The 20,875-nt window shown below is 37.0% G+C and overlaps 1 protein-coding gene across 2 annotated transcripts in view; it reads left to right on the top strand.

Annotated features, from left to right (window-relative positions):
* Positions 1-20,875, top strand: part of yap1 (Yes1 associated transcriptional regulator) — a 45,489-nt gene that overhangs the window by 18,527 nt on the left and 6,087 nt on the right. Inside the window, exons 3-5 of one of the 2 annotated variants that reach the window (XM_073850562.1) lie at positions 8,576-8,694; positions 10,223-10,336; positions 17,570-17,742. In XM_073850562.1, the coding sequence (XP_073706663.1) occupies positions 8,576-8,694; positions 10,223-10,336; positions 17,570-17,742 (406 nt within the window). The remainder of the gene's footprint in view (positions 1-8,575; positions 8,695-10,222; positions 10,337-17,569; positions 17,743-20,875) is intronic. The other variant, XM_073850563.1, reaches the window with a different exon arrangement.

Here is a 20,875-nt window from a genome sequence, read left to right as displayed (position 1 = left end):
GCCCAGTGCTGTGAGCTCGCTAACCTCCCCTCTCCACCTACCACCACCACCACCTCCTCCTCCTCAAGCGCTCTCTGGTTTCATGAGCAGTGATAACAGCTGGAGAGGAAATCAGGAAGTGAGCTTCTATAGAGCACTGTCTCCTTTAGTGTCATGGAGTGATTCCTGTGTGGTCATGGCTCAATGTGATTTGAGTGCCAGAATCCCCACCTCCGCTCTCCCTGTCTCTTGGCTATAAAGCAAAAGCCCTGCTACCAGGGTTGTAGACCTTTCTTTGTCTGTTTGTCATTCTCCCAGCCTGTCTTTTCAGTGCTTAGTCTGGGATGGAAGTACTGCTCCAGAAAGAAGGTTGCAGTCGTCTGGCTGATGATGTTTGTGGGGGTCTCTTGAGCGGACGTCTATCCTGTCTATGCTTTTGTGTCCATCTCAGGCCCCATAATCTTCAATAACGCCTCTCAGCTGGTGGCCCCCAGCGATCTGTAATGGCCCTGAGTGGCGATGATGGTTTTCCGGTGGGAGTGTGGGATACCGTTGCTATAGGTGTTAGTTTGTTGGTGTGAATGGGCAGTCAGCCTCATTAAACTGAGTGATCTTAACTGGTCACTTATTACTGAACTGCATAAAAATGTTTATTGGAGCAAGTTTATCGCATTTCTTTGTAATTCCTAAGTGAAAATAGTTTCTACACCATTTTTAGGTAGGTACAGTTGAGTTAAAAGTATTAGCACACCATAATATGATCATGACTAGGGCTGGGTAAAAAATATTGATTTCTCAATTTTGATCAATTATCATTTATACAACACTATATTGATTCTTAAATCCCAAGAATCGATTAGTCTAGCATGTTTTTAGTTAACAAATTAAAAATTGTAGCGCACCTCCCAATCCAATAAATCGCAATAAGCTTTGTGTTTTGTTACTTTCGATATCAAACAGTCTAAGATTTCAAATTCTGCCCATTTTATTACAATATTCAAATGATAAATGACATTTTGGCATAAAAATGACCCCGTTTAAAAGTTTGCATACACTTGATTCTTAATACTGTTTTTTTTGTTTTGTTTTTGTTTGTTTGTTTCTTGTTTGTCCTGAACAGTTAAACTGCCTGCTACTGTTTAGAAAAATCCTTCAGGTCCCACAAATTCTTCGGTTTTACAGCATTTTTGTGTATTTGAACCCTTTCCGACAATGACTGTATGATTTTGGTCCATCTTTTCAAAATGAGGACAACTGAGGGACTCATATGCAACTATTACAGAAGGTTCAAACGCTCAGAAGGAAAAACAATGCATTTAGAGCCAGGGGTGTAAACTTTTGAACAGAATGAAGATGTGTACATTTTTTTGTGTACATTATTTTGCCTATATATATTTTTTTTAATTTAGTTCTGCCTTTCAAAAGATACAGAAGAATTACTCTGATCTTCAAATTCAAAAGTTTTCAACCCCTGGCTCTTATTGCATTGCGTTCCTTCTGAGAGTTTGAAAGATGGATCTCAAAATTATAGTCATTGTTGGAAAGAGTTCTAATGCACAAAAAATGTATAAATTCAACTTATTTTCTCTTGTGGACTACATGTAAATATCTTATTTAGGTGAGTACTAAATAAAAAATAGCATGGATTTTTGGTTTAAAAGATTCTGCAAGGCGTATATAATTTTTTTAATCAACTGTTGTTGTTTTTTTTCTTCCTTGAGAAAATTTGGCATGTACTGTACCTGATATATATTCAAAATAATCGAAACGCAAGCTTGTGACACTTCAATATATCAAATGAGACTGGCATCATGAATAAATGATGGGCAAAGTATTATATTCATACTGTTTTCGCCATTATTGTTACTCTTGGCTGCTTTTTGACTGTCCTCCCATTTTCTCGGTACTTTCCCGCTGAGTAAAGTAAAGCCAGTCTGCCTCATTTGTGAAGTGTGTTCGTGTGTGCTGGAAGCGCAGAAAGAACATTGCATGAGCAGACGCTCAAGAATGACGCAATGCTAGGGCTCTGACCCAGACTGGATTGTGTGCTTTTGACTACAAAAACACATTTGCTCGGTTCCAAAAGCTAGTGAGCTGCCTGTGGAGACAACAGCATCACAGACAGAAAATCAGTTCCAGAAGGTGAGCAACATAATTATGCCGCCTTCTAAGAGATCCTTTACAAAGACGACAATCCCATAATGCATTGAGGTTAGAGGAACGGCCTGTTTAAATGATTTTATTTCATTCTGTATCTACATATTTTGAAGAAATTAATACTTTTAATTAATACAGCAAGGGTGCATTAAATGCTTGCGTGATGTTTTGGATGCTGTCTAAGAAGGTAGTTGCCTATGTAGGCAGTAGGCAGTGAGTCGTCTCCTTAGATTTTGGAACAAAGCCAATCTTTTAGCTTGAATGTGGTGCGTTTGGAGTTTGTTTGCAGATTTTTGCCTTCGAACCCATGCCAGAAAACAGCACGTTGTAAGTTAGCTGTCGTTTGTGTTTGTTACGGTCAATAGTTTTCGTTCTGGATCACTGTGACACTGAATTAAACATAAGCGTCAGTGTTTTGCATGGAAAAGGCAGCGTGTGGGCAGAGCGCTGGGGCTAATAAAGCCCACCTGTGTGAGTGCGCCTGCGTCTGCCCTCGCTGAAACCCAAGAGGAGATCTTCATACTCGACATCCTGTGCTCCAATTAAAATTAACTCACACACCGCCTCTCCCTCGCTCGCTCCCCCCGTGTCTCTGTCATAGTTTCCAGCAGCAATAGGAGGGGGAGGATCGGGGTGACATAAAGTGTAACAGGACCACAGCGATCCACTCAGCCAATGGAGTTCTGAGGGATTGCTTCCGCGCTCGTTTTTTCCTCCTTCTTTTCCTCCTCTGTGGCCTTTTCTTTTTGTTTGACGGTCATTCGGCCCTCCCCCGTGACCCTCCTGAAGGGCCCCCTGTTCCTCGTCTGCTGCGGCCTGGGACTGTTTTCCTGGAGTGTGTGTGTGTGGGTTGGGGGTAGGGTGGCTTACTGGTAGGTGGGTGGGAGAGGGGCAGTTTTTGGCAGATCCTTTGATCAGTAAAGCATAAACAAGAGGGAGCTTAGAGAAGAGGGGGTGGTGAAGTGCTGAGTCAGTCTCTCTCTTTCTCTCTCTCCTCTTTTTGTTATTCTTGCTCCCTCCCTCTCTCTCTCTCATAAGGCAGTGATGGCGGAATAGTGACTAATTGGTGGCAAAGAGAAAGTGACGGCAGGAAAAAATGGTCACTGGGCTGTGTGTATGATGGGAAAGGGTCTTGCCAATTCGGTACTGCAAACAAAACCTGTCAGAAAGTTGCAGAATTCATTTGTCCACAAGGTCAAACATCCTCCCAGGCCTTTTTTTTTGTCCTGTGGTTTCTCTTCCAGTAGACAAGTGGTCAGCTGTCTATCTGTCAGGGATAGTGGCTAAACAGAATGTTTTTTTTAATATCTGATGCCAATGTCAAGAGTTCAGGGTGGCTGATGGTCTATGTAGTGCTAGCATATTATAAATATGTGACCCTTGACCATAAAACATGTTTTGAAAGCTGAATAAATAAGCTTTCCATTGATGTATGGTTTGTTAGGATATGACAATATTTGGCTGAGATACAACTACTTAAAAATTCTAAATATTGAGAAAATGAACAAATTTTCCAAATGAAGTTTTTAGTGATGCATAGTACTAATCAAAAAATTAAGTTTTGATATATTTACGGTAGGAAATTTACAAAATATCTTCACTGAACATGATATTTACTTAATGTCCTAATGATTATTGGCATTAAAGAAAAAACAACCATTTTGACCCATACAATGTTTTGTTGGCTATTGGCTGGTTTTTCAAAGAAATTAATACTGTTATTCAGAAAAGGATGCATTAAATTGATCAAAAGTGACAGTAAAGACATCTGTAATGTTACAAAAGATTTCTGTTTCAAATAAATTCAGCTCTTTTGAACTTTGTTCATCAAAGAATCTAGGAAAAACGGTTTCTGAAGGAAAACTGACACTAAAAACTGGAGTAAACTGGACAATATTTGGCTGAGATGCAACTATTTGAAAAACTAGAATCTGGGGGGGCAAAAAAATCAAAACCTTGAGAAAATTGCCTTTTTAAAGTTGTCCAAATGAAGTTCTTAGCAATGCGTATTACTAATCAAAAATGATGTTTTGATATATTTACGGTAGGAAGTTTACAAAATATCTTCATGGAACGTGATCTTTACTACTGTAATTTTGACCCATGCTTCTGAACTTTGTTCATCAAACAATCTAGGAAAAAAAAATATTTCTGAAGGATCACTGACACTAAAACTGGAGTACTGGCTGCTGAAAATGCAGCTCTGCCATCACAGGAAAAAAAATACACTTTTTAATATATTAAAATAGAAAAACTATTTAAAATTGTAATTGTATTTCACAATATTACCAGTTTTAATGTATTAAATGAGCATATGTGACCCTGGACCAGAAATGCAGTCATGAGGGTCAGTTTTTTGAAATTTGAGATTTATACATCATCTGAACTCATTTGATTTTTTTGCACCCTCAGATTGTTCATCAAAAAAATCTAGGGGAAAAATGATTTCTGAAGGATAACTGACACTGAAAACTGGAGTAATGACTGCTAAAAATTCAGTTTAGCCATCACAGGTAAAAAAAAAACACTTTTTAATATAGAAAAGCTATTTTAAATTAGTAGTTTTACTGTACTAAATGAGCATATGAGATTTCTTTCAAACAAAAAAATTTTTTTTTGTTAACGTTAATATTTTTTTAAATATTACTTTATGGACGCAAGACTTAGTAAAACCAAAATGTATTCAGACACCTTCAAAATTTCTCACATTATCACAGTTTATTTGCTGTAGTTTAAAAAATGCTAATAAAATATGACAAGAACTTGAGTTGAACTGTCAGAACAAATTTATCTAGATAATGTCAGAAAACTTTGATAGAAAGGTATGTAACAAAACATGATCAGGTCAAAGTGTCAAATCAAAATTGTGGTCCTTTCAATTTTACTGGTCAATTTTACTGTATGAAGAATTTTTGGGGATAATACGTCACAGTTTACTTTATTTTGCTATCCTCACTTACATAAATTAACTAGTTTCCTGGACCCTCTAGTAAGCAATTATAAAAAAATATATCTGGTATCTGAATAATTTTTGGTTTGACTGTATAAACAGTAAAATTAATTGTGTCCTTTGTCATTTCTAAAACATTTAGAGCTTTTGACAAATCATTTATTTGTAAATTAAACTTAGAATGGAGGTCAACAAGTGAAATATTACCTATGAGTGAAATTATCCTTCATAGAAATGGAAGCCACTAATATGTTATCTGCACAAACAATTAGTAGATTGCAATTTAATGTACTGATGATTTGAATTCTATTATGTCAAAAAGTCTTATATAAATTGACTTAAATTAAGGAATTACTGAAAATTATGGAATACACATTTATTATCCAGTCAAAGTTGGTTATCAGTCAATGCCAGTAATCTCGAAACAGATTTATTGGTCCATCACTAGTCAAGATGCCCCGGCATTAGTTCAGAGCATGCAAATCTTACGTTTTCAGCGACAAAAACGGTCTTAAATAGGCAAAGAGAGCAGAGCTGGGGGAAACGAGGAACGAGTGAATAGCATTTAGGGTTTTGGGTCGTAGCTTGGTCTGAGCTTTTGTCCAGCAGGTGAAAGCTTTGTAAAACTGGCGCCAGATTGTTAAAGAGCCTGACACTTCAGTGTGTTGGAACAGGCAGCGAGAGAAAGAAACCTCCTGGGAGGAGACCCATGACTGACCCTGCCTGAATGTACAGGCCTTGCCTGAGAGAGAGAAAGAACAAGAACGGGAGAGAGAGGGGCCTTTTCCTGTGTTAGCTCTACATCTTAATCGAGCAACAAGCCCCGACAAAGCCATCATTAGAAATGCCTCTACATTGAGTGCTGCAGCCCGTTCTCACCGAGTAGTGTTTATTAGCATTTCACAACAGCCTAGTTTGTCTTGAAGTTATATAAATCTGCTGCTTTCAGTAGTGTTTACTTGCAGCAGTATGGGGCAGCCGTGGCCTAATGGTTAGAGAGTCGGACTTGTAACCCAAAGGTTGCAGGTTCGAGTCTCAGGTCCGGCAGGGATTGTAGGTGTGGGGGAGTGAATGTACAGCACTCTCTCCACCCTCAATACCACGACTGAGGTGAGTCCCTTGAGCAAGCAAGCAAGGCACCGAACCCCCAACTGCTCCCCGGGAGCCGCAGCAATGGCTGCCCACTGCTCCTGGTGTGTGTTCATGGTGTGTGTGTTCACTGCTGCGTGTGTGCGCACTTGGATGGGTTAAATGCAGAGCACAGATTCCTAGTATGGGTCACCTCCTTTCCTTTCCTTCCAGTATTTTGAGTTGGTTGTAGTTTCAGAGACCTGACAGAACGTGCAACGCCTCCAATCGCAGGTCTTTTGAACCGCCCACTGCTCGTAAATCGCGTGCTTGTGCCTTCAGGACACCAAAACCATTTTCTTGGAAGAGTTTATTTGTTTAAAAGAAATTGTGAAGATTAGCAGCTAGTGTTTAGGAAGGAGAGGGGTTGCCAGGTTTGATCTTAAGGAAGCTGCGAGATTAGATCATAAAAGTGTGCCGTGATAGTATGCTGGAGAACATACGAATGTTGGTTTTTGGAGGTAGATCGTTTGTTTTGGTTGTTCAAATGCAAGTCTGTTGGGTATTCAAGCCCTCCATTTTCCAGCATAAACTGGTTAACCTTTAAGTGATAAACTGCAGTGAAAAAGAGAACAGCACTGTGTCAAGCAGCACCGCTCTCCCTGCCACCCTGCTGTCTAAGATCTGAATAAACAGAGGGGTGTAAGTCTGGCTTCAGTCGCTCCATTTAGACTTGTTGATTCGTTTTCCAGTAACTGTGTTATTCATCACCTTACACAGTAATCTCTGACTTCATGTGCAGATGACACCGGTTCAGTCCACTGCACGCAGGCAAATCACATGTAAACGGGGTCAAAGTTCACTCAGCAGTCTACGGTTATCCATGTTCCCTCCTCCACAGCAATACATCAGCGGATCTGACACACGAGTGGGTGGCAATCGTAAAGTTTATGAAATGGACTTTCATAAGAGCCTATATTTAGCAGCCAGGGCAAGCGAAATAAACGGGAGTTTCGTTGCTAACAGGACAGGCCATTATTTACACTTGCTTGCAGGAGCGTTCGGAGATGTTTGGTTCCTGCTCGCTTTTGCTTATGCAGATTAAAGGACTGAGATGCTGTCCAAATGGATCTGCGTTCAGGTGTTTACAACGATATTGTGAAAGTTCCACACCCTGGGAGTTTTATCTGAGCACTGTTTAAATCAAATAAAGCAATGTGGGATATCCAAAACTGGTTTATGTGAGTGAAATATCATAGATGTATGCAGCCTAGACTGAGAACAAATGTAATCACTTGAAATATTAATACAACCATACAGTTGAAGTCAAAAGTTTACTTACACTATGCAGAATCTCCAAAATGTTAGTTATTTTACCAAAATAAGAGGGATCATAGAAAATGCATGTTATTTTTTTATTTATTACTGACCTGAGTAAGATATTTAACATAAATGGCAAATAAACATAAATTAAATTTACATATAGTTCAAAAATGACCCTGTTCAAAAGTTTACATACACTTGATTCTTAATACTGTGAAAAATCCCTCAGTTCTCACAAATTTGTTGGTTTTTCAGCATTTTTGTGTATTTGAACATATTTCAACAATGACTGTATGATTTTGAGATCCATATTTTCACACTGAGGACAGCTGAGGAACTAGTATGCAACTATTACAGAAGGTTTAAACACTTACTGATGCGTTAGAAGGAATATTGATGCATTATGTATCTTCTGAAGTGTGGTACTAAATTAAAATAATGTGATATTTAGGCAAAATAAAAAATAAATAAATAAAACACATCCTTATTCTGTTCAAAAGCTTTTGAACCTTCTGTAATAGTTGCATATGAGTCCCTCAGTTGTCCTCAGTGTGAAAGGATGGATCAGTCATCGTTGGAAATGGTTCAAATACACAAAAATGCTGAAAAACCAAAGAATCTGTGGCACCTGAAGGTCTTTTCTGAAGAACAGCAGGCAGTTTACCTGTTCAGGACAAACAAGGGACTCATGAACAACTATCACTAAACAAACAAACAAAAAACAACACAGCTGTGGATCATTCAAGTCAAAACACAGAATTAAGAATCAAGTGTATGTAAACTTTTGAACAGAGTAATTTTTATAAATTCAACTATTGTTTTCCCTTGTGGACTATATGTAAACATATTATATGTTAAATATCTTATTCAGGTCAGTACTAAATAAAAAAAAAAACATTAATTTTTTTATGATCCCTCTTATTTTGGTAAAATAATTAACATTTTGCAGATTCTGCAAGGTGTATGTAAACTTTTGACTTCAACTTATATAAAACTGGCAGTTTGTTCTGGTCCAAAATATTAAGTCAAAGAGGCAGCTCATTAGGATTGATATTTAGTTTAAATGTCTTGCTTATTCATCTTTCTGTCTCCTCACAGCCATAATGACCAGACGACCACCTGGCAAGATCCACGTAAGGCCCTCCTTCAGATGAACCAGGCCGCCCCGGCCAGCCCAGTGCCTATGCAGCAGCAGAACATCATGAACCCTGCCTCAGGTCAGCAGCTCCAGACAGTCATTTCATATTAAACACTACACTCTCAGTCTCAGCATTCTTATGGTAATTCTACGGGTGTAGCAGTCTCTGTTTATTTACATCCCACCCAAACCCGCCTCTACCTCAGCAAACGCAAAAACCTTATCAGGGGAGACAAATGCAAATCGATGCATGTGAATGGCAGTTGATGAGAAGGTAGACGTGCCCGCTTGGAGTGACAATAGTGACCTGGGTGTCCAGACTATGAAAGGTACAACAGGAACTCAGACAAGACTGGTCCCGTTCACTTTTTAAAGTGTTCCCCTCAGACTTGATTGTCATTCTTTGCAAAGTCGTTTGGTCCTGGAAACTGTCCAGTGAAAGAGTTCCTGCCCACTTTTTTCGAGCGAGTCTTGTTAAATGGTTATAATCCAGCTACGAGGTGAATCACAACAATACAAACTTTGAATCAAAGCAAATGAGTATTTAAAAATCACTTTGCTTTCAAAAATTCTGTGATTGGTGGAAATTTCTTTGCTAAATTATGGGCAATGTAGTAATTTAAATTCAATTATTTAAAAAAAAAAAACTTCCAGTCAAAAGTAAGATTTTTAATGTTTTTTAAAAAATATTTTTTGCTCACCAGACCTGCATTTATTTGATCCAAAATACAATAATTTTACTATGTTAAATAACTGTTTTCTATTTGAATAGATTTTAAAATGTAATGTATTCCTGTGATCAAAGCTGAATTTTCAGCATCATTACTCCAGTCTTCAGTGTCACATGATCCTTCAGAAATCATTCTGATTTGCTCTTCAAGAAACATTTTATTATTATTATTATTATCATTACTATTATCAGTGTTTAAAACAGTTGAGTACTTTTTCAGTATTCTTTGATTAATAGAAAGATCCAAAGATCAGCGTTTATCTGAAATAAAAAGCTGTGGTAACATTATAAACTATACCATTCAAAAGCTTGGGGTCAGTATAATTTTTTGGTAACGAAAGTATAGAAATCAAAATTTATTTAGCAAGGATGCTTAAAATTTATCAAAAGTGATGATAAATGCATTTATAATGTTACAAAAGATTTCTATTTCAGACAAATGCAGTTTTTTATTTTCATCAAAGAAACCTGAAAAAATTCTACTTAGCTGTTTTGAGCAGCAAATCAGAATATTAGATTGATTTCTGAAGGATCATGTGACTAGAGTAATGATGCGTAAAATTCAGCTTTGAAATCACAGGAATAAATAACTTTTTAAAATATATTCAAATAGAAAACAGTTATTTTAAAGTCAAAATATTTCAAAATTGTATTGTTTTTGCTGTACTTTGGATCAAATAAATGCAGGCCTGGCAGAAGAGAATTCGTTTAAAAGCATTAAAAACCTTACTGTTCAAAAACTTTTGACTGGTGAGTTGAAATAATGCGGACTGAACAGTACTTGATGAAAAAACTGCAGATTTTGGCCAAAGATTACCAAAATGAGAATTTCAGTTAGTGCTGGATAATTTACTTTACACTGACTGTTCTCTCTCAGGTCCTCTTCCTGATGGTTGGGAGCAAGCTATTACCTCAGAAGGAGAGATCTACTATATCAATCACAAGAACAAAACCACCTCTTGGCTGGACCCACGACTTGACCCGCGTTACGGTGAGCTTAAAGTCCTGAAAGTTTATAATAATAATAAAAATAGTACTATAATAAATCAAACTTCTGATTGAACATTGGTCTTTAAGCATGACATCACTACGCAGGTGGCTTATTTCCTTTATAAAATGGTCAAATTTCGGCAACTAAAATTATTCATCTGAAACTGCAAAAAACTTTAGTTTACCCAAAAATAAAAATTCTGTTATTAATTACTCCCCGTCATGTCGTTCCAAACCCGTAAGACCTTCGTTCGTCTTCGGAACACAAATTAAGATACTTTTGACGAAACCTGAGACCTTTCTGACCCTGCATAGACAGCAACGCAACTGACACATTCAAGGCCCAGAAAGGTAGTAAGGACATTGTTAAAATAGTCCATGTGACATCAATAGTTCAACCTCAATTTAAAGAAGCTACGAGAATACCTTTTGTGTGCAAAAACCGCCAGTCGACGCTCATTTACAAGAGTACCACGATTTAATTATAGACACATTATTTTTGGTTTGTAAAGGGTTGTTAGGCACTCCGAGTCCTGAGAACACAGTACTACTGTGGTAAAATAACTGTCTCTTACTGCTATATTATTATCCTGATTACAAACCAAGTGTAGATGGCGACTCTCTGCGATATGACAGTGAGTGAGAGTGTGTTTTTGTGGCACTATTCAGAGAGTATTCCTGCTTCCTGTGACTCACACTGAGGTTAGCCAAAACTGCTCCACACTCAGGACTCTGCTATGTGATCCCTCTACTCGCACACAAACACCAACTAGCTCAAACTGCATCTGATTATGCCATTCCCTAAACCCCTTGTTCAGATATGCCTCCGTAATCCATACGCAGAGACGATATCTAAGCAGTTGAACTGTCACGTTAATCTAATCATCTGTTTTTTTTTGCCGTCGAGATAAATGGTTCACCCAAAGGTTGTCAGACTGAGATGTTTGTCCTTTTTCTACCCCTTTCAGTCCCTCTCTTTAATCTCCTTCTATGAGCACGTAAGGCTCACAAAGAGATGAAGGCTTCTACTTATGTCACTTTGAGTTACTCACGCTTGAGGTGCTTTTCCTTCATCCCGTGGAGGTTTCTTGAGGGACACTATCTTGCTGTCTACTTCATGTATGAACAAGCATGTTTTGACCATTTTTGACTAAAATCCTCAGCTACGAAACTGGTTTTCGTACACCTAACACGCAAGTGGATGTGGGTAAAACAGTCTGTCAAGGGCTGGGTCAGGCATTAGAGAGAGAGAGAGAGAGAGGGAGAGAGAGAAAGACAAAAAGAAAGGGGGGTCGACTCTGGTGGGTAAAGGCCTTTGAAGATTTATAAGTGTTCAGCGGACAAGCCTGGTGGGCCCCTGAATTACAGACGTAATGTGAGGGGGAGAACTGCAAGAGGGGTAGACGCGGTTAACTCGTTCCTTGCCGCAAGTTGAGAATGTTTGGGCGTTCCCGTGCGGTTTTATAGAACTGCTTGTGTCTGCATTTTATGACCTTTGTGTTTGCGTTTTCATCCCTCAGCTTTTCTCATTGAGGAGACGTTTGAATAAACCTTATCCTACGAACGTTATCCTTTCTAAAACAAGAGTTTTGAAGAACATGTAGAACTCCTTGCATCCGTTGAACCCCAGAATATGTTGCTAACCTGACATGTTGTCCCGTCTGGGTCTTCGCTAACCCATTGGAGACACTTAGGTAATTTGAGCAGGGAGTAGAATAGGATTGTACTCCTTTAACAGAGAACTGAAGTCTGGCCATTCTCTCTTTCTGTCTCACCCCCCCTTCCCACCCCGCATGAGGCCCAGCGCAGGCAGAACTGTTCTCAGCTGCACATCTAGACGGACTTGAGTCGGTGCCAGGCCTCTCGATGCTGCAGCTCTGCTGCTAATCTGTTCCAGACCTTTTCAGTCAAAGAGACCCAATGTTAGAAGGAAAGAGAGAGAGAGAGAAAGAGGAAGGGGGCAGGCGGAGGCAGGGCCAGAGAGGGGGAAGGGAAGAAGAAAAAGAAAGGGAGGAATAGGAGAAAAAGGAAGAAAGCCCATGGGATAAACTTGTGCCTCCTTTCTGAGAGGTGGCGAACAGGCCGGAGGTCTGGTTTGAGAGTCCACCATGGGATTTATGATGTATTTCACACTTCCGACTTAAAAACAATCTCGCAAACAGTCTTTTTTTGTAGTGGGTTAGTTTTTGAGCACAAGGGCCAACTGGAATCTTCGGTTATCGGCCATGTCCTGCAGACTGCTTGGATTATCACAGTACTTAGGACTAGTGCAGGAGTTGGCACCTTGTTGGCAAGTGCAGAATGATGTCATGCTCTTATGAAGCACTCATCTTTTCCAGAGCTTTGAGCTGACACACAAACTCATGAATGGTTGCATAAACACTTCATGACTCCCAAGGCGCTCGCCTTATTGGGAAATGCGAATGACGAATGTGACATCCGTGGTTTGCATTCGAAGGTGACGGAGTTTATCAGTGCATTCAGAGAGTTCATGATTTCAGAAGTAAATGTTAGTTCCCACCGCCACACTGCGAAGCGTTGTTGCTCGTTGGGTGCTAGCATGTTTTGGGTTGTTGCTCACTAGCCCAAGTCAAAATAGGCCACTCCCAAGTGGATGTCGCCCCTTTTTACACCTGGCATTATTGTTATTTCAGATAGTATCAGAATAAAAAAAAAATTGTCAGTAATTACTCACCTTCATGACGTTCCAAGCCTGTTAGAGCTTCGTTCATATTCGGAATACAAATTAAATATTTTAGATGCTTTCTGAGAGCTTTCTGACCCTGCAGAGACAGCAACGCAATGAGTTCAAGGCCCAGACAGGTAGTAAGTGCATTGTTAAAATAGTCCATGTGAAATAGTTCAACCGTAATTTTATGTAGCTACGAGAATATTTTGTGTGCAAGGAAAACTAAAATAATGATTTGTTTAACAAATTCTTCTCTTCCGTGTCAGTCTTTGATGCATGTTCACAACAATATTACTATTAGTGCTGTCAAACGATTAATCGTATTCAAAATAAAAGTTTTTGTTTACATAATATATATTTATTATGTGTATATATAAATACACACATACAGTATATATTTTGAAAATAATTACATATAAATACATGCAAATACATTATATTTAATATATTTATTATATAAACATACAATTTTTCTTAAATATATATACGTGCACGTCTGTGTGTACTTGTATATACATAAATATATTTATGTAAACAAAAAAATGTTATTTTGGATGCGATTAATCATGATTAATCATTTGACAGCACTCATTACTATATACACTAGTGAACGCACATCGTCTGACGTAGAAATTGACAAGAAATTGTTGAATAAAGTCAGTCAGAAAACTCGATTTGAACAAAAATATCTTAATTGTGTTCCGAAGATGAACGAAGAGTAATTGGGTAAACAGTCTTCATTTGAGTAATCAAAACCACAATACAAAAGTAACTGTTATGCAAATGCTTATTAATAAACACAGTCTATTTAGCTCAAAATTTGATATTTATTTTACTTTGCTAGATGTGTTTAATTTATTTTTAGATAATTCTTGCATTATTAAAGCAGTAACAATAGCGAGTTATAGAAATAGTTTTTTAGAACTGCTGACTTTGAGCGTTTCTGCATGACATGCAGCGATCAGGTGGTAAAAAAAAAATGGTTAGACCTCTCCAAAAATGTAGAGGTCACGAGTTCTACAGAGAAGTGAATACGTCTTACAAATCAGAATATTGTAATTATGGTATTTCCAATATGGCATGAACGCACTTTTTAATTGGATAAACGATCAGATATTTGTGAACCTGGACCACAAAACCAGTTATAAGGGTACATTTTTAGATTTTTAATCCAAATATATAAGCTTTCCATGGATGTATGGTTTGTTAGGATAGGACAACATTTAGCCGAGATACAACTATTTGAAAATCTGGAATCTGAGAGTGCAAAAAAATCTAAATATTGTGAAAATTGTCTTTAAAGTTGTCCAAAAGAAGTTCTTAGCAATGTGTATTACTAATCAGAAATTAAGTTTTGAAATATTTATGGTAGGAAATTTACTAAATATCTTCATGAAACATGATCCTTACTTAAAAGAAAAATGTATAATTTTGACTATTGCTACAAATATAACCATGCTACTTACGACTGGATTTGTAGTCCAAGATCACATTGTGCTTAAATCAGGTGCGCATATTGAAAGAAAAATCCAGGACCTTCTAGAAAACACTCAAGAGTTGACTCAGTCCAACTCAATTATTTGTAACATAACTGCGTTGTGTATTACTTGAGTAGTTTACTCTGAGTTACGGAAACGCATTTGCATTTCTCACTGCAGTAATCGCTAATAATAACTGTGAAAGTCTCCAAGTCCTGATGTATAAATATACCACCTGCTGTTTCCACTAGTAAGTGATACAGCTTCCATCTTGCTTTCAACTGGTTTCCTACTACACGCTAGTCACAGCTGAGTTTCCTCACGCTGGCTTCCGGCAGCTCACAGCTTGCTTTTGTGTGGCCCGCTGAGGTTTATGTATGGATAGGATATAGAGAGGCTTTTCTTTCTACAAACTACAGATTGACTCTCTTTCCCTGTCTTTATCACTTAACTGGACTTGAACGCAACTAGCTTTTATACAATAAACCTGTTAAATCGACATCCAGCAAATATTTACAAAGGCTTCAAAGGTCCAGCCGCCACATTTCCTGACGTTTCCCAACACCCCTTCGATCTCACCTGCGAAAGAGCTGCTATTGGCTGGCAGCTCTGTGAGATGGCCAGATAAAGAGCAAAGTTATTACTAGATGATCGTGTGAAGAAGACTGGTCGGGCAAACTACGTCAATCTGAGCTTTTATCTCAGACTCTCTCTTTTATTTGTGTTTCTCTGGCACGTTTCCTCCACCTCCAGGAGAACACGTCCATGGCACCAACCTGCAGTTCTGCTGCACTTATGTAACACTGAGTCATTCAGCCACATGGATAAGACTTGTTTGTGTGTTCTTGTCATCTTCGTGCTGTGGTATGGAGTTTCCCAAGTCAGATACCCACAGCAGTCAAGCACAGACTAGTCAGGGAAATCCAAACCTGAGAATCGAGCGTTTTTGTTGCGTTCCCGTTCACAGACGCAACAAATCTGGCCGCAAGGTATCAGCCTGGTCACTCTCAGGCTTTACAGATCCACCAAAGCCGTCATTCGGCTTCAATAGAACCCTATCTATGCGAGATAAGAGTCTTTAAAGAGAAACAAACACACACACATACGCACACACACTCCCCCGCTAGCACTCATATACATTCCCACACACTCTTCCACGCCTCAGGCGGTGTGGGGGATGGTGGTTGCGGTGTGTGAGGCGTGGTGAGTCTCTGATCTGATTCCCATGGTGAGAGGAGAGCGGAGACTCATTCAGGCCTGAGGTAGTGTAAACACACTCTGATTGAATGGTGATGAGGATAAGCGGGGAAGACGGGGCTCCCTCGCGCATGACAACGGCAGCTCCATCACAGCTTTGTTGTCGCTGGTGGCCCCAGTGCATAAGTAAACAGCAATTTTCATTGGTCCAATTACTGTAACACCCCACCTTCTGTGGTCCAAAACATTTATTTTTGTGTTTGCGTCTGTGGCGATACGCATTGCTCCATTCACTTGCATTGATAGGCCTTTTTTTACACTGTGTTGTAAACATGGCTAATGCCACTACCTACTTTAGTGACAGATTTTATGACTGGTTACTGGAAGTTGAAATTTTATGCGGTTATTTAATTTTTTTAAATGGAAATGTAAAATTACACTACCAGTCAAAAGTTTTTGGACAGGAAGATTTTTAATGTTTTCTAAAGAAGTGTCTTCTGCTCACCAAGCCTGCATTTATTTGATCCAAAATACAGCAAACGCTGTAAAATAATTTAAAGTAACTGCTTTCTATATTTAAAATTTAATTATTTTTTTCTGTGATCAAAGTTAAATTTTCAGCATCAATACTCCAGTCTTCAGTGTCACATGATCCTTCAGAAATCATTCTAATATGCTGATTTTTCTGTTCAAAAGCATTTTTTATTTTTTTATTATACATATTTTTTGACGAGTAGAAAGAGCCAGAGATCAGCATTTATCTGAAATAAAAAGCTTTTGGAACATTAGACGTTATACCAAAATTATATAGATTAATACTTTTATTTAGCAAGTATGCTTTAAATTGATCAAAAGTGATAACGACATTTAAAATGTTACAGAAGATTTCTGTTTTAGATAAATGCTGTTCTTCTGAACTATTCATCAAAGAAACCTGACAAAGGTTAGCTGTTTTTAACATTTGATAATAATAAATATTTAGCAAATTAGAATATTAGAATGATTTCTGAAGGATCATGTAACACTGAAGACTAGAGAAATGATGCTAAAAATTCAGCTTTGAAATCACAGGAATAAATTACATTTTAAAATATATTCTATTATAATTAATTTTATTTAAATAGTAAAAATATTTCCACTTTTTTTTTTTACTGTTTTTGCTGTACTTCAGATCAAATAAATGCGATAAATAAAGGCTTGGTGAGCAGAAAAGACCTCTTTAAAAAAGATCAAATAATGTCCAAAACTTTCCAAAAACGTTTGAGTTTTTTTGATTGATTTTGCAATTCGGAATTTATAACTTGCAATCACATGTATATATCACGTAATTCTGACTTAAAAACAAACAATTCTGCCTTTTTTCTCAGAACTGTGATATAAACTCACAGTTGCGAGTTATGCAAGTCTTTCTCTGAGTTGTGTGATATAAACTTGCAATTGCGATTTATAAAGTCAGAATTGTGAAATAAAAACTACCAGTTCTTTTTTTTTTCTCAGAATTGATAAAACTCTCAGAAAAGTCAGAATTGTGAGGTTTTAAGTTAAGAATTGTGAATTATGAACTCACAATTCTGACTTTTTCGCCTCAGAATTTAAATCTAACTGTCCAAAAACATTTTACTGTTAGTGTATAACATCCATTTTTGTAAATTTAATTTGAATGAACGCAACATTTTGAAATATTATTGTATTAAAGTAGAGAATGTGTATGAATAGCCAAACAGGAACATCCAAATATAGATTTAAAAATTCTAAATGTATATTGTTGTTATAGGTAGTTGTATACACTATACATAAATTGCAAAAAAACAATACAACCTAAATTAATAAATGAACAAGTAAATAAAAAATAAAAAAATTGTTTCCGCAGCTATGAACCAGCAGCGAATTTCCCAGAGTGCCCCAGTAAAGCAAGGCTCCCAGTTGCCCTCCAGCCCACAGAGTGGAGTGATGGGTGGAAACAGCCAGATCAGGCTGCAACAGATCCAGATGGAGAAAGAGAGACTGAGAATCAAACAAGAGCTCCTTCGCCAGAGACCCCAGGTCAGCCACACACACACACACACACACACACACACACACACACACACACACACACACACCTGTCAGAACATTCTGTCCTCACATGCTCGACGGGCACACGGTCTTCCGCTGCACACGGCCTGATCTGTGTACTCGCTGTTCATGTTGCTTATTTTTGTTTGTAATGTACCGTATCGTAGAATCGTACTGGTTGTTTTGACAGATTATTGGCTTACGTTCGGGTCCACCTTGCAGCTTATTCAAGCAACTTGCTGCACTTTGTTTCTCAGTACATATTGTGTAAATCTGAAGTAGAGATAATTGCTGTGTATGTTTTTGTGAGTTATCAAATGAGAGGTTGGAAGATGAGGGGGCAGACTGGGAGGCGGAGCGGGTTTTGCTCAGCTGCCCCTGCTTTGGAATGTAAACACGGTGTTGACTCAGTGCTGCAGACCCCCCTGCTGGAAAACTAAATAAACAGAGATCTTCAGGGATGATCTTAGCAGCTCTAGCTAGAAGCAGCTCACTTAAAAGACCAATACAGATAGGCCTTCAAATACACTTAAAGGCATTAATGTTGTGGCTGGAAATCCTATAATGAATTGTTAATGTTCTGAAAATTAAAATCATTGTGAAATTGCATTAACAACATATTCATCAAAAAAGTAGTAAAAAGTAGTGCAGGATTATGGAATCCTGTTTCCACCACTGAATCAAAAATAAAAGTAATTGCGACGTTTTATCTCGCAGTTTTTGCGAGATATAAACTTGCTATTGCGAGTTATAAAGTCAGAATTGTGAGATGTAAACTCACAATTCTGAGAAATTAAGTAGCAATTCTGAGAAAAAAAAGTCAGAATTGAGAGATTTAAACTTACAATTTTAACTTATTCCTAAGAATTGCGTGATATAAACCTCACAATTGCGAGATATAAAGTCGCAAGATCTATATCACGCAATTCTGAGAAAAAAAGTCAGAATTGAGAGATATAAACTCACAATTTTAATTTTAGTTTCTCAAAATTTTGTGAACCTAAATAAACCTCACAATTGCGAGATATAAAATCGCAATTCTGAGAAATAAAGTCAGAATTTCTAGATATAAACACAATTTCACATTTTCCTCAGAACTGCATGATATAAACCCACAATTCTGAGAAATAAAGTTGCAATTCTGAGAAATAAAGTTGCAATTCTGAGAAATTGCGAGATATAAACTCAAAATGTTAACTTTTTTTCTCAGGATTGTGTAATATAAACTCACAATTGCAAGTTATAAAGTCAGAAATCTGAGAAATAGTCGCAAATCTAAGAAATAGTCACAATTTTGAGTAATCGATTGCTAGATATAAACACAATTCTGAATTTTTTTTCTCAGAATTGCGTGATATAAACTCATAACTGCGAGTTATAAAGTCATAATTTTGAGAAAAAAGTTGCAATTCTGAAAAATAAAGTAGTATAATCACAGTTCTGAGTAATAAAGTCCTAAATGCGAGATATAAACTCAGTGTTTACTTATGTCTCAGAATTGTGTAATATAAACTCACAATTGCAAGTTATAAAGTCAGAATTTTGAGAAATTCAATTCTGAGAAAGTCTCAGTTCTGAGAAATTGTCACAATTCTGAGTAATAAAGTCTGAATTGTGAGATATAAATTTAAAATTTTGACTTTTCACAATTTTTTTCTCCGAATTGTGATATAAACAAACAATTGCGAGTTAAAAAGTCCGAAATCATAGAAATAAAGTGGAAATTCTGAGTAATAAAATCAGAATTGCGAGATATAAACTCAACATTTTGACAATTTTCTCAGAATTGTGTGATAGAAACTCACAATTGCGAGTTATAGTCAAAATTCTGAGAAATAAAGTCGTAATTCTAAGATATAAAGTCGCAATTCTGAGAAACGGTCGCAAATCTGAAAAATAGTAGCATATAATAGTAGTTTTTTCTCAAAATTGTCAGATATAAACTCGCAATTGTGAGTTATAAAGTCAGAATTGGTTACTCACAATTCAAAATTTTTTCTTAGAACTGTGATATAAACTCACAATTGAGAGAAATAGTCAATTTTGTGAGTTTATATCTTATATATATCGCAATTCTAAGAAATAAAGTCTTTTTTTCCTCAGAATTGCGTGATATAAACTCACAATTCCGAGTTATAAAGTCAGTTTTGAGACAGACTCACAATATAAACTCACAATTCAGATAAATAGTCGCAATTCTGACTTTATATCTCAAATATAAAGTCAAAATTTCCAGATATAAACCTTTTTTCTTGCAATTGCAAGTTAACATCTCGCAATTGACTTTTTTTCTCAGTATAAACGTGCAGTTCTGACTTCAAAACATGCAATTGTGAGTTATTAATTCAGAATTGTGAGATATAAACTCACAAAATAGACTACATTTCCTTCAATTGTGAGTTTATATCACACAATTGTCAGATATGAACTCGCAATTGTGAGTTATAAAGTCAGAATTGCGCTATATTAACTCACAATTCAACATTTTTTTAGAGCTGTGTGATATAAACTCACAATTGAGAGAAATAAAGTCAATTTGTGAGTTTATATCTTATATATATATCACAATTCTGAGAAATAAAGTCTTTTTTTCTCAGAATTGCGTGATATAAACTCACAATTCCGAGTTATAAAGTCAGAGTTTTGAGACAGACTCACAATATAAACTCACAATTCTGATAGTCGCAATTCTGACTTTATATCTCAAATATAAAGTCAAAATTTTCAGATATAAACCTTTTTTCTTGCAATTGCAAGTTAACATCTCGCAGTTGACCTTGTTCCTCAGTATAAACGTGCAGTTCTGACTTTATAACATGCAATTGCGAGTTATTAATTCAGAATTGAGATATAAACTCACAAAATGGACTTTATTTCTCTCAATTGTGAGTTTATATCACGCAATTCTGAGAAAAAATGTTGAATTGTGAGTTAATATTGTGAGATTAAAAAGTGATAACTTATGTTTTATTCAGTGGCAGAAACAGGCTTCCATAGAACTTAATATCGATCTTAGTGAAATAAAACTTGTCGGAATGCTAAAAAAAGTAAGCCACCTGCATTGATATTTAATACTGTTATGTAAATGATATCAGTTAACACGTTGACTCTGGTAGCTCAA

This window comes from Garra rufa, chromosome 11 (assembly GCF_049309525.1).
Source record: "Garra rufa chromosome 11, GarRuf1.0, whole genome shotgun sequence".
Classification (NCBI taxonomy): domain Eukaryota; kingdom Metazoa; phylum Chordata; class Actinopteri; order Cypriniformes; family Cyprinidae; genus Garra; species Garra rufa.
This window is presented reverse-complemented; position numbering and strand designations above follow the sequence as displayed.